This window comes from Opisthorchis viverrini, assembly GCF_000715545.1.
Source record: "Opisthorchis viverrini unplaced genomic scaffold opera_v5_6, whole genome shotgun sequence".
In the NCBI taxonomy this organism is placed as follows: domain Eukaryota; kingdom Metazoa; phylum Platyhelminthes; class Trematoda; order Opisthorchiida; family Opisthorchiidae; genus Opisthorchis; species Opisthorchis viverrini.
Genome location: NW_008751662.1, coordinates 3,048,866 through 3,063,131, shown reverse-complemented (window position 1 = coordinate 3,063,131; position 14,266 = coordinate 3,048,866). Strand labels below are relative to the sequence as shown.

The following is a 14,266-nucleotide window of genomic DNA, read 5'->3' as shown; positions in this document are numbered from 1 at the left end:
GAACGACGCCGATTTCCTGCTTTTTACTGTCGCCGCGAAAGCTTATCCGTTACTCCGGATGGTTTGCTGTGTTTTGAGGATAGAGTTGTCATTCCACCGACTCAGCGAGCAGATGTTCTTGCAGATTTGCACTCTGGTCATCTGGGTGTTGACAAAATGAAATCTTTTGCACGCTTGTCATGCTGGTGGTCGGAACTGGATGCTGATATCAAGCACACTGCTGAGAATTGTGTTAAACGTGCACACAAGATTCAAAACAAGTCTTCACAGTGGTATCCGTGGCCAGTTACTTGTGAAGCATTTCAACGAGTTCATGCTGACTACTGTGGTTCTTTTCTCGGTAAATACTATGCTTGAATTGTTACTGACGCATATTCACATTGGCCTGAAGTTTTTCTAACCACGTCTCCAAGTGCCGAATTCACACAGCAGGCACTGAGAAAAGTATGCAGCAATGAAGGTGTACCAACTGATTTGGTCACTGACAACGACGCACGCTTCACTAAAAAATCCCTCGGTGAATGGTTAAAAGATCTTGGATGTCGACATCTGTTTACTGCTCCACGACATCCACAGTCGAATGGGCTAGCTAACTGAAATCTGTGACTATTTCATTCTCTCCTAGTACTTTTGTGGACATGGACCGTGAGATTGATAATTTTCCAATGTAATACAGGAGTGCCGTTCATTCCGTTACGGGGAAGAGTCCCACGCTGCTATTGAAATCTCATTCGTTGCGTACAAGTCTTGACTGTGCCCAAACGGATGATGCTACATTTTTCAAGAGTAGTGATTTATGACCTGCTACAGGAATAGTACTTTCATCAACTACCAAACGGATGGTCACAATTCTCGATTTCAATGACCTCTCTTGTCATCGGAGACATATTGACCGGGTCGAGGTCCACACCATAGGTCCGTCTGTTGACGGCACTCCTGCTGTTTCAAATACTAATGAGTCCTTTGTAGGTGATCTTATGGTATCCGAACAGAACGTATCAGAAAAATATACAGACTATGAAGAGTCTAAAGTTTCCATTCCGAGAAGATCCGAAAGACTGCGATCAAGACCAGCACTGGAGTATGAACATCTACATGCTCATTGAAGTTGTGGCGGATGCGATGAAAATGATTGATACTCTATTCATTTCTCTATTCATTGTAATCTTGTTTTAATATTCCCTATGCTGTACACATACGCCAATTCGAATACACACGTGCTACTGATTACGCTGCACTGAGTTCTGGATTTCTAATTCGTCTGGTTTTATTGATTTACGTGTGGAACTTAATTCTCACAATTCAGCCCCAGCGGACTGGTCACGTTTAGTCTTGTCGGGGCATAACTCCGAGCAGTCTCTGGCCGACTTGGTGAAGGATAGTTTTCAGCCCTTGCGCGCGCGTTGGGACCCGACGAGGTTCATCCAAAGATTCCGAATGAAATGTCGTCTACACTGGTGTCGTCTATATGGTGTTTCGTCAGCCGCTTGACGAAACCCACCTTCCTTCTACTTGAAAAGAAGCGATTTTCACGCCAATCTACAAAACTGGGGACACACTACCGCCTGGCGAGCATAAGCCTTACCTGCGTGCCGTGCAACATGATGGGACACATTCTGAGGCGAGCTAACCTAAATCACCCTAGTTCCAGCAACCTGATATCTCAAGTTCAACACGGATTTCTCCCAAACCGTTCTCGCGTGACGAACATGCTCGTGTTTATGGACAGCTTAACCCAAGCCAAGGACGTAGGACTCATATCAGATGCCATATTTTTCGACTTCTCAGCAGCATTTGATAGGGTCCCACACGTACCGCTGCTCCAAAAACTCGAGTCCTACGGGATTCAGGGACAAATCCTACATTGCATCAAGGCGTTCCTATCAGACAGATCATCCCGATTGAAGGTAGGTTCTACCTACGCTTCTCCAGCGCCAGTCTCCATTGGAGTTCCTCAAGGCCCCGTCCTTGGATTACTGCTGTTTCTGCTATACGTCAGCGACCTCCCAGATGTTCTTGCAAGTCCATGTCTACTCGTTCCAATGCCAGTGCCCTCCAAATGAATGTAAACACTGCAAAGCAGTGGTTGTTGGACTGGCAAATTCCTCTCAATGAGGAAAAGTGCGTCCATATGTCATTTGTAGGAGAATCAGCGAATGCCTGTCATGCGTGGTTAGAACGGACCAGAAAATGTCACGAGGATAGACGTCAAAAGGGAATTGGGTATCTGGGTCTCATCTTTCTCCTTCTCACTGCACCGGCCCAAAAGGAATTCACCATATTACAGATGATTCAGAGCACCTTCTCCCGTATTACTCCCATGGACTTCCAAATACTCTATGAGACCTACTTCTGGGGTGTAAGTAGACTACACAAGTATCTTTTTGGTAAACCATTCACGATTGTGACCGATCATGAAGCCTTGAAATTCATACCTCCCCTTGAATACGCTAACAAATTTGTCTACTAAGGCTGCACGGAAGACGTCACTCTCATTTAGCGTGTGCAGCGAGTCGCTACGAGAATGGTAGCCAGCCTCAAATTCGTGGACTACGAAACGCGTCTCGCAGTGTTTAACCTCTTTCCTCTGGAGTATCGTCGCATCCGAGGGGACCTAATTCTTATTTATGTCCTGTTTGAACGAAGCTTTGCCTACAGGTCTTTCACCATTGACCTAACAAACACACAAGGGGGGCATGTTAAGGAGGTTTCAAGCTCAGAGCGTCCACATTCATTAGGTAACATTTTTTCTCATTTGGGACAGTAGCTGCGTGGAATGACCTTCCTCCGATGGTTGTCCACGCCCTTTCTAGAACCGAGTTCAAAGCACTAATAGGCACCTATTTATGCGAATCCTCATGCTGGCAAACATACTGTCCCGGTTCGAGAGCAGTGCTACACGGTTTTTCACTTGTGCCTTTCAGGTGGACGACAGCCGCTGAACCACAATAACAAAACTCACCGGGAAACTTGGAGAAAAATTTTCATCCTTTGTATTAATTCGTGAATCCATGGGTGTCGCTTAGAGCACAACCATAGTGATATACACTGGGAAAAGCAGGCACATTTAAATCCTCATTAAAAGGAGGATGGAGACTAGTTTATGTCTAGAAATGCACAGTGCATGGAAATGAAATGTGTAAAAAGACTGAGTAATTACTGTAGTGTCGGCATTGGCAGACGAGCGTTGCATTTTGCGCAGGGAACTGAAATATTAAAGAGCGGGTTGTATCAATTGTTGATACTAGTGTTCGATTCTTAGAATTTCCAAGTAGACACTCTGATGTGAATCCTCTGTTCTAACTGCGTTTGCTTTCTCCTCTGGTATTCCCAATAAACAGACTAATTCCTTAGTCTTCTTCCATCCGGACAATCTGTCGAACACTTGCCATTTTCCAACTTGATTGAAAGACAAGATACTCGACGAGGCGTCTGGATGGTTGTCAGTTCATTTGTTGATCAGTTGCTCATCACTTTCAGCGCAATTATCGCAGCACTGAAGTACCTGCGTCTACAGCAAACAGAAGGTTGAAGAAGGCTTGGAAGATATTTCCAAAGGACGCTAAAACGGTCGATGGGTTTGCAAGAATCAGACCTTCACAAAACCGAAGGAGAAAGCGCATTTGTATCCAAATATATCTTTTTTGGGTAAATAAAGCTTGAGCAACTTATGACAAGAACACAAAGTTGCAATTTTTTCATAACAGAAACTATCCACAAGATTGCTGGAAATGCTTCGACAGCCCAAAACAGGCTTGACCCTTTTTGGGGCTCGCCAAATAGGCGAAGTCTCCGAGTTTCCGTCAACCTTATGTTCTACTTGAACGCAAATTGGTCCAATTCCGACAAATAGACTCATTTTTAAATCAATTTGACTTTCACGGGTGAGCCAACTGAATCTCTCGCTTGCGATACTCTTCAACTGTTCAACTGAATGTGTTAGACGATAGCCACCTCATATTTCAGTTGGTACGATATTCGAGATATCGCAGTATATTTCCATGAACGAAACTACTCACAAGGTTGCTCAAACAGCCCCCTCTACTAGTAATTGTTTGTCGGCTGTTACAGTTTTGTTTAACTGTAATTTACACAAACGAACAACGCGCGGCGGATACGAGTTTTAAGGCACAATGAACAGGAATGTACGCTCGTGGTAATGGGTGTATCAGTGAACCAACACATAAGTAGTATAGAGTTCGCAAAATGCCGTAAAATGACGCGAATGGCTAGACTGAAGACTAGGAAAGAACTTGCAATGGGCTGACTACAGGTCGGAGGCAGCGCCGACATTCTTATATTGTCGTTTTTGTAACGGAACTAACTTGACCTAATTCTTTGAGACAACTGCTCTGATACTGTTACTACGCAGTGACATTACCATAGTCTCTGTTTCTAACCAGCCACAGCTGCATAAGTTCCGGCAAGTTGCACGAAAAACAGAGTGAAGTAGACTGCAGAGTCTACTCAGAGATTGACTAATGCTGGTCCCAAAACGCTTTGTGTAACAAGACTAATGATACCGTACAACTGAATTCAGTGACCCGGAGGAAGGTCCATGGCCATCAACACTATTACAGACAAACCCATTTCGTTTGTCAACGTCACGTGTTCTACTATGGATGCCTTAGAATAACTCACGCGAATCGTCAAGACATCGCTGGTGTTATTACGCGTGACAAGACTGTAGGACATCGTTTAGTTTGGGGTCATGGGCCAGCATATGATTTCGCCTAGTACGAAGTTCCACTCACGAACCTCTATGAAATGAAAGTGCGCTACGTCATGTCTCCAAGATGGTATCTGTTGACTGTAGAATGGTTACTAAATGGTTGCAGAATGCACCGTCTGAATAAGTAGAACAGCCGCAGGAATGGCTTATTTCACGCCTAGGTGGAGATGTATGGAACAGTTTCTGGGGGAAAGTATTGAAGAGGGACGCTTGTCGTGCACTATCCATTGAGTAGTCTAACTTCCATGAAGTGGTTCCTTGAAAATATTACTGCAGTTGTTCCCAGCGCGATTAATGAATTCACTGAAATGCCAGAATATGGCACAGTGAAGTTCGACTAATATTAAAGAAACGGCAAACGTGGCAGTTAGAAATCGCAGAGCTGGCAGAAATGGCCCGAGGAAAATAATCCATAGCTCGATAAAAACAAGTATATTCAAGAAAACCATAGGTATGTAGAACGAATTTATGCCAGTATGAATCACAATACAAAACAAAAGTTTCATATCACATTCGGGACACAAATCACGTGACGGTATACGAAGACACGGACGGGGTGGTGGAGGTTGCGAGAGGTTAAAAGTCCAAAGAGATGCTTACTAGTTCTTGGGTCTTTGAAACAAACTGGCTGGCAAGATCTAGAATGCGACCAACCTCGTGGCGTTCCGCCCGCTCTAAAACAAAGCAAGGTGATTGCACTTGTGCCCTCTAAATTTAATGGCTTACCGTTAAAGAATTTCAAAACATCTGTAAATTCCATTCGGTTGTGTATGATCACATCTCGGTAGAGGTGAATAAGGGCCAGTGCGATAAACAATTCGAATCTGTCAGAAATGTGATGCATCGCAGCAAACAGGGCCTCCCAGACGCGGAATATATCTTCGTAGTTAAACTCTGAAGAAAAATAGAGAGCATGTAACCAGCATATACTGTTGGGACAGATGGCCGCAATGCATTCCGTCATTCACAATAAATTTCCGCTGGTAAACTGAGACAGCCACTCTTGGGTAGTTAAAAATCAGCAGGCTTCCGTCCATCCTCGTGGTGCCGAACCGACTAAGTGCTATCAGACTGTTCCTAAAACGTATGTCTGTCAACGCATCAGCAAAGACCAAGACTTTCAGCACAGATGTGGCCAAACCACACGTTTCCCCGCTCTCCTTACTTTCAACCAAAAATCTGCGGTCTATTGCTTTCCGTTTCTAATATCTAAACAGAACCTGGTGCTTTCTGAACCCACCATCGACTGGATCTGGATTGCCCTTGTATTCATGCGGTCTGAGAACGACTAGAATTGTAGTTGTATCAGTACAATACTAATTTTCTATGTCATCCATTAGGAAGTAAGTGTGATGAACATGATTGATACAGTGTTCATTGCTCCATTCATTATTCTCTTGTTTTAATATTCCATATGCTGTACATATACGTCAATTAGAATACATACGTGCTACTGGTTACGCTGCGCTGAGTTCTGGATTTCTAGTTTGTCTGCTTACACTGATATACGTGCGGAACTCCATTCTCACAATAAGTTTTGTTTAAAATAATTTGGATGGAACAACTTGTCAGCTTACATGGATACACAGTCGTATTAAAGCAGAGGCCACTACATATTAGATAGACAAGACAAACATCGTTAACTCGGTCATTTTCCACATATATCAGGCTGCCATCCGCTAACAAGAGCGTTTAATTCCTTACTAAATTCATGGTAGAAGGCCAAGAAACAAAATGACACTAGGGAGATTGCAAAATTCCGGAAGCTGTTGGTGCTGTTGGATCTATGGGATTATGAACTAATGTCATTATCCTTCCTACAATCAGCTACCTTGCAGGTTGTGTGAGCAAGGTTTCATAATCTTGAGAAAACCAGCAATCTGCTCATTTTGTTCCACCAGTTTGTTCTTACCTTTACTATTAGGGTTTTACCAGATGTGCTCAACACAAGTGGTGATGATAACCATGAGGAAAGGTAATGATGACGATGCCACCGATGTGTGGTAAGCAGTATAAGTTTAAGTCAAGTAAAGTTGGGGTATATTCAATTCCTGAAGTAACAAACAAGAACACTTTCAGGCCATATACAAACTTGAGGCCCTTCTAGCCAAGCTAGAGGGTAAACACCATCGACTGGAAGCTTAAACTGCTGAAGAACTCGGTTATTTTCCAATTTACCCTAGTGAAAACGATAATCTAGAAGTTATATACAAAAGGTAGCTGTTCAAGAGGTAATCTTCCAAATCGTTAAATTTCCTAAGCAATGTAAGCTCTTGAAATCGTGGGACTGATCTTGCTGTTCATTCAAAACTTTAACCTGGTTTTGAAAGGCCAAGAGAGGGAAGAATGTGCAGAAATCGGGGAATAAACCAACCTGAAATCGAAGCGCACTTTACTGCTGCTTACCATGCTGATAGCGACGATAACAGTCACACAAGGTGAACTAGCAGTGGATGACAGACGGTGCAATCACAGATCTTCACAGTGCCTCTACAAACTGCTGATTACCATGCTGATAGCGGCGATAACAGTCACACAAGTTGAACTAGCAGTTGACGACAGACGGTCCAATCACAGATCTTCACAGTGCCTCTACAACTCATCAAATACTATGAAGCTAACCACTTCTGCTCCTCAATTTTTACCATGCAGTATTGCACGTAGTTATCCATCTGTACATGAAATCAGGTTTCTTACCTCTTTTGAAATCTAGTAAAAACCATCTATAGGAGAAGTAAAACTCCGTGAAGTCACCGTACGTTTGGATGTGATCAATCAGGCCAGGATCCATGATCTGCGAATAACCAAAAAGTGCGAATAAAAGTCTAGGTAGAATCGCCACTTTAGGACACAACAAAGCAAAAAATAAGGTTGGTAGAAAGTCGGGGACTGCGCTTACTTGATGTGCCTCAAGAAATTTGAAACCCGTGGTGGGTTGTCGAAGGGGTATCAGCAACCTTATGAGTAGTGTGTTACATCTAGACGCGTTGAAGTACTTCCACTAAAGGACAGGGAGACAAAGTTAGCTACTTTCTGTTGAAATGTGCCACATCTTTTGGTGCCTTGCCCCCATTCAAAATCCAATGCCTTTTTCAGTGGACACAGCGCATCAGAACGCGCTCCATGCATCTTTGTATCCAAAAACTTTTGTTCGTTTCAAGTCAACAAACTTGTCTTCATCCAGAATCTACCAGTGTTTGTCTTGACTACTTACAAACTAATGAAAATGATATGGCAAGCACATGAAGGAACATCACGTTTTGCATGAGACACAGGATCCGACCACCATCATGTTTTCACTGCAAGAAAAGTGGAAGCTGATGAAGAGTAACAGGCGACCTGGGGCCCTAGTTCATCGTGGCATTTGTTTCTGAAAGAACTGGGTCTTTGAGTGAATAGAAATTAGTATTAAGTGAAATGACTAACTCCGAAATATCACTTGCCTGAACCAAGGCTTTCAGACTGGCGAAGTTCTGGTCCATCTGTGTGTTGCTGTCCGCAAACGTGAACAGTTTACTCAAACGTAGCTTCAGGTGATGGGAAAAATAGGCATAAGTGGTCCACTCGATGTTGTCCGCAAGTTCGTTGTTCAACCGGAGTAGGGCCAGAATGGGTGCGATAAGATCGCACATTCCTTGGGTGTAGCCATCTTCCAGATGTTCCCAAATATAGGTGAGTAGAACCCGTCTAAGAATGGAGAGGTTTTCTTCTCCTTTTGTGTCTGAAAAATAAACGGATTAGCGGAATAGTTGCGGGTTCACCGATTCAGGATACTGACTTGTGTTAACAGCAAATTGTGAAGGTTAGTAGCCAAGTCCCATGAAAGGGGAAATTGTTCATAATACAAAGGCCACAGACCAAGTGGCCAGGTATCCTTTTCCCGTACATCTGTTATCGGCTGACACTCAAGTGTCGTTACCTCATCAAAATGTGATTAGAGAAACCAGATCAGCACATCAACATTTTCATGCTCTTACGTTGTCATAGAAGTTCATCAGCAGGAGATTTAAAGGGGCTTTTTGATCGAACGGCTAGTGATTTGTAGAACTTGTACACGAACCACATATTTTAGTCCTTTCGTCCAAGAATATTCCGCGAAAGGGGTGTCATCTGCACACAAAAAAGTCAATTGTGTTGTTCGCATAAGTCAAATAAGACTGAAGAATTTATCCCACCAGCCAAAAATAGTAGCAGCTTTTGTAACCAGTAACAGAAATCATCATTGGTTTACATTTTGGAATGTCTCTGTCCAGTCACTACCCACATATTCAGTCCGTATCCATCATTGACTTTTGCGCACGTCTGTTTTGCAACCCTCAACTGGGCGCCCAGTCAACCATGACGATCACACAGCATTTGTGACTAACGAAACGGGGCCAGCCAAGTGCTGCTGTCTGATCTGGTCACCTAACTTCCTGAGGTACAAATCTCGGATGCCGCTTGTCATGCGACAAGTGTGTCGTGTGGTCAGATCAAGGTGATTTCGGGAAAATAAAAGCAAAGACTGGTCTAGTGGCCAAAACACACCGAAAGTTCGGAAATTTGTACGGCCAATTGAGATAAAATCGATTATCTAGGTACAAGCCGTTTTCACAGACAACGATGTAAACGCAGCAAGGTAGGTAGAACCGGTTCGCTAATTCCATGAATTTGTGGATCTGTGCGACTGACGATGAATGTGCCAATGAGGTTTAGGCAACTGACGTAAGAAGTTAGAAGAGGCGACGTTAACATGTGTCGGATAAACTTCACATTTGAGGAAGATCATACGGCTGGCAAAATTACAGATGTTGCCGAGATACGAACTTGAGTTACAGTGTACATGTATCCGAAACTGATGATTCCATTGTGAAGGCTCTTGGGTTGCAGACATCCTGTTACACGTTACAGTGAGCAAAAGTTGAGTTAGACCTGTATCACACCCGCATCATTCTGACTGAAAACCTCCGTTTACAATGGGCACATGCAACGAATTTCCACAGAAGTGCATCCTTCAGTAAAAGCGCCATGTCTTCATCGCAGTTAAAACATCCACGTCTTATATTTGCCGATTTCATAGAAGCGTTCTAGTCCCGGCTGTTATACATGGGGTTTAAAAATGTTACACGTGATTCATAGTGGATAATAAACTGATTGCACTGCTTATTGATACACACTTACACAAACTAGCGTTGTATCCTCCTCAGCCCAGTCGAAACCGTTACTCTGTGAGCTTGAGGATCAAAACCGCATCTCACAGAAAAAATGTGACAAGTCGGCACGCTTCCGCTGGTGTACACTTTCAGACTTAGAATTCCAAAAGAAGACGGCCATTGCAACAACCACACTACCTATTTGCGTCAAATCAAGGACGAGACACCACCACTGTTATTAAAATGATGCGATGCGGCCACGTCTTGAATGCCTCGGCAACACAGTTAGCCCTCATCATCATGATTACTCATCCAAAGTAAAGTGACTCCACCCACTCAACACTATTCTGCTATTTAGTCCAAACAGGCGTCTTGCACAAATGGGGCAGAATGCACTAAGGTGACGCAGTAACCAGAGTCTGGCTTGTACTTTACTGCCAGGCCTTTGGGCCTAGGGACTGTGATGGTAAAGCAGCAAGCTAAAAGAGATCCTGGCATTTTCAATCACGTGGAAAATACTTGAATCTGGCATTGTCTTTCTGGGCCGCTTAGGAAGAATGCTTATGAAATGTACATTGGAAATTCAAGCACCGTAGATTTACTTGCACAGTTGCACCTGATAAAAACTGAGGTCGAATTCAATCTCAGATGGTCACAATGAAGTTTATTTTTCGCAAACCCCTACCGCCGCCAGAACGCATAATATCAGAACTCTCAAAAAAACGAAGCCGAAAAACTACGAAACTTCCTGTGCATGAATTCAATCGTATAGGTATCTACTGGTTTAAGTATCACGCACGCATTGCTAGAACGCTCGGTAGAACGTTCATTTGATCCCTAAGAAAGATACACCCTGAGAAATTATTCATTGGCGCAAAAGTTCAAACTGATCTGAAAACCAAGGCATCAGAGTTGTTGTCAGAGTCGTGATGACTAAACTGACGACGGTTTCGATGAGTGTGACGGCTTCCGTGGATATGGCCAATGGGATTCATGATTTGTCAGATAAAACCAGAATCCAAATTAGTCAAGGTGCGCCATTACTGGCTAACTAGCCGAGAATGAGTGCGACTTTCGAATTTATGAAAGACTGTAAGATGTGGTTCAACGTATGCTGTTTGTATGAAATTTAAGTTATACAGGCGATAAAAAAATCTGTGATGATCTTCATTGTTTGTGCAAAGGAGCACTCCGCATTCATTCTGAAATTCGTGTACTATTCTGATAAATGAGGTTATGCTCTGTTGAATAATATATTTCTGATTTGGATCTGCTCTCTGCGTACAAAGACAACTTTGTTCGCATACTCTCGGCTTACCTCTGAACCAGCTTATAAGGACATGCCAACATCCTGATATACTGGTAGCTCCTGCGCTCTAATCGGTTGCCTATCTGTTCGCCAAGCTCAGTGAGCCATCTGATTGATAACCAGCATGGTTTGGTGTCCGAGGGAACATAGCTTGAGAGACAGTGTTTGGATCTAATCTTAACCGACTGGTCGTTGCGGACTGAAGACAATTTCAGAGATCAACAGTATCCGCTCCCTGATAAGAGCCAAATGTAAACCAATCGAGACAGTCACTCTGACCATGGGTAGGCAACACATGCCTAGTCATTTCGCTGTTGGCTACCTGCAATGACGAAATGCATTCAACTACGTTCTACAATTCAACACCACCTTGGTTGAAAAATGGGGTCCCAGTTTTCGTAGGAAAAGTAACAACAATAAGACTGCACACATTCCAACCATATAAATGCCCATGTCTTACTGACATGTTAGTAATGGGAGGACCTTCAGATTACAGCCAGTACAAGACGAATAACCATCCAAAGATTAACAATTCGTGTGTGAATATGGTCCAGACAGAATAGAATGCACAATGAGTAGTTTCCTTTATGAAAATATACTGCAATATCTTGAATATCGTGCCAACTGAATCATGAGGCGGCCTGTGTGCAGCATATTCAGCTGGAGGACATCATAAACGAGAGATCCGATTGAGTCTCCCGTGAAAACTAAATTGATTTGCAAATGAGTGTGTTTCTCGAAAACAGTGCAATTTGGGTTCAAGTAGATCATAAGGTTGACGGAAACTCGGGGACTGCGCCTACCTGATGAACCCAAAACAGAAGGGCGAAATCGGTCGTGGGCTGTCGAAGAGTTTTCAGCAACCTTGTGAGTAGTTTCCTTTATGAGAATGCACAGTAGTTTGCGAATCCGAGTCATCCATGCACAATACGCACTACGTTCAGCCACGCACCCATTCTGTATTGTCTGTATTGTCGTCTCACAGAAAGCACACGGTTAATTGTAGCGGTCGTCCAATCTGAACAGTGCATCCGCATCCGCTGTCTCCCTTGTGCTTTGTTTCGTTCCACATCCCACAACGTGCATCACCAGACAAGACGTGACTTGTCTGCAATCCTGACTGATAACAGCGCCTATATGATCCCTCTCTGAAGGGAGCAGAATTTGTAACGGTTACCCTTCTGCTTAATTTTTCCTCTAATCAATCTCACACCGGCACCTACTACCCCCATTCCGTTTTGTCTGTCTCACAATCACGTGTGAACATCGTGACATGAATGTGACATGTCAACTCCCGTTCCATGACCTTTTGAAGGACGCCAGTGAATTCACACTATTGTTTTCGCAACGACATATATCTAAGGCCAGAACACGGTCGTTCGCTTGTGTGCAGTAGTCGTTCTTTGGGAGACTCCACTGCTAGACGTTCACGGTTGTCAACAGTTTTTGGTGTGTTGAGCCGGTCTGTGTTCTAAAACGCGCGTGATGCGTGTGTACGGTTGACCGTGTTCTGTCCTTATACGTATGCCATTGCAATGAGTGGAACGTGAAAACAATAGTGTGAAATCACTGGCGTCCTTCAAAAGGTCATGGAACGGGAGTTGACATGTTGTCGTATTCATGTCACGATGCTGACGCATGATTGTGAGACAGACAAAACGGAATGGGGGTAGTAGGTGCCGGTGTGAAATTGATTAGGGGAATAATTAAGCAACTAATATAATCAACAAACCGATGTAAAGATGACAGTCATCTGGCCATAAATTTCTGCTGATCAGTCATCAAATATAGATGCATTGTTTTGAACTTATGAACCTTTGCATTACCGCATCGCAGCATCTCTGCTGACTATGTGAGAAGTAACATCGGCACAAACCGAGAAGGTAGGCATGTTTTTACATCATTGTGGAATCAACTCGATATGACGTACTGATACGTCCAAATTGCAGTACTGATCTTCACCGAGTTACACAGACCGGAAAACGAATCACCGCATCATCGTCGACAGCATGACATCAGTGTTCAAAACCGATGCGTCATTGCCGTACAATCATGGTTTACTTAAAAAGAAGAGAATAAACTGGACAAGCAGGGACTTAGTGTTAGCTTACCACGATCATTCCGACACACACCGCCAGACATTCACTCAGGCAATCTGGATAGAAAATGACAACATGAACGGCAATGACGCCGGTTGGTAGCCATATCTTGTAATGTCTCGAACCAGGCACAGTGAGGATCACGCGGTCCCCATCCTAGAAGGCGAGTAGCACCAACAGCACCTAAACTTTTAGTGATTTCTTTCAAGCCCCTCTTCCAGGTCAAGGGTTGGTCGCCTCTCTGCTTCCGCCACTCTGGAATGGGCACGGAAAACAAAACTCTCCTGGGCAAACGATGGTTAGGCAAACGCAACACATCACAACCAACATAGCTTCTGGTGCTGGACACATTCTTCAATGCAAGTTTCTCGCTGCACACCGGAAAACTCGCTTTCTAATTGCCTCGTTATGGATATGCCGACACCAACCCACACGAGCAATGATTCTGAAACAACGATTGTCGAACACCTCAAGACGTCTCAGTTCCACTGCTCGAACAGACCAAGTCTCGCAGCCATACAACAAAACAGCACGCACTGTAGATTGATGCACACTTCCCTTGGAATTCAAGAATACACCACCCTGACACCATAGATGTCTCAAATTAGCAAACGCGACCAGGGCCTTGCAGATTCGTTCATTGACCTGTTGTCACACTACAATCGGAACTAGTACAACTTCCAAGATATGTAAACCGCTCTACAACTTCCAGTACCTCTCTCTGGATTACAAACGGCGCGTTCAGTGACTGCACGTCCACGAACATGACCTTACACTTTGTAGGTGCAAAGTGCATACCAAAGGACGGGATGGCTTTGGCCAGTTCATCCAAGAATACTTGCGCCTTCTCCTCCTCTTCGAAGTTGAGAACGATGTCGTCTGCGTACTCCAGATCGGCAAGGTTTTCTTCACAGGCTATTTGAACACCAGGGCTTTGGAGACCCTCCAGCGTTCGTCTCATTATTTCATCAATCACGAAGTTAACACGGAATGG

General features: G+C 43.8%; 1 protein-coding gene across 1 annotated transcript; it reads right to left on the bottom strand.

The window, feature by feature from the left end:
* Positions 1–3,448: 3,448 nt before the first annotated feature.
* T265_00650 (hypothetical protein) lies at positions 3,449–14,233 on the bottom strand (the record flags this gene model as incomplete). The annotated part of the gene is made up of 5 exons (XM_009164478.1): positions 3,449–3,511; positions 5,333–5,406; positions 5,459–5,626; positions 8,172–8,453; positions 14,071–14,233. The coding sequence occupies 5 exons, from the start codon at positions 14,231–14,233 to the stop codon at positions 3,449–3,451; spliced, it is 750 nt and encodes a 249-aa protein (XP_009162742.1).
* Between the last annotated feature and the right edge of the window lie 33 nt (positions 14,234–14,266).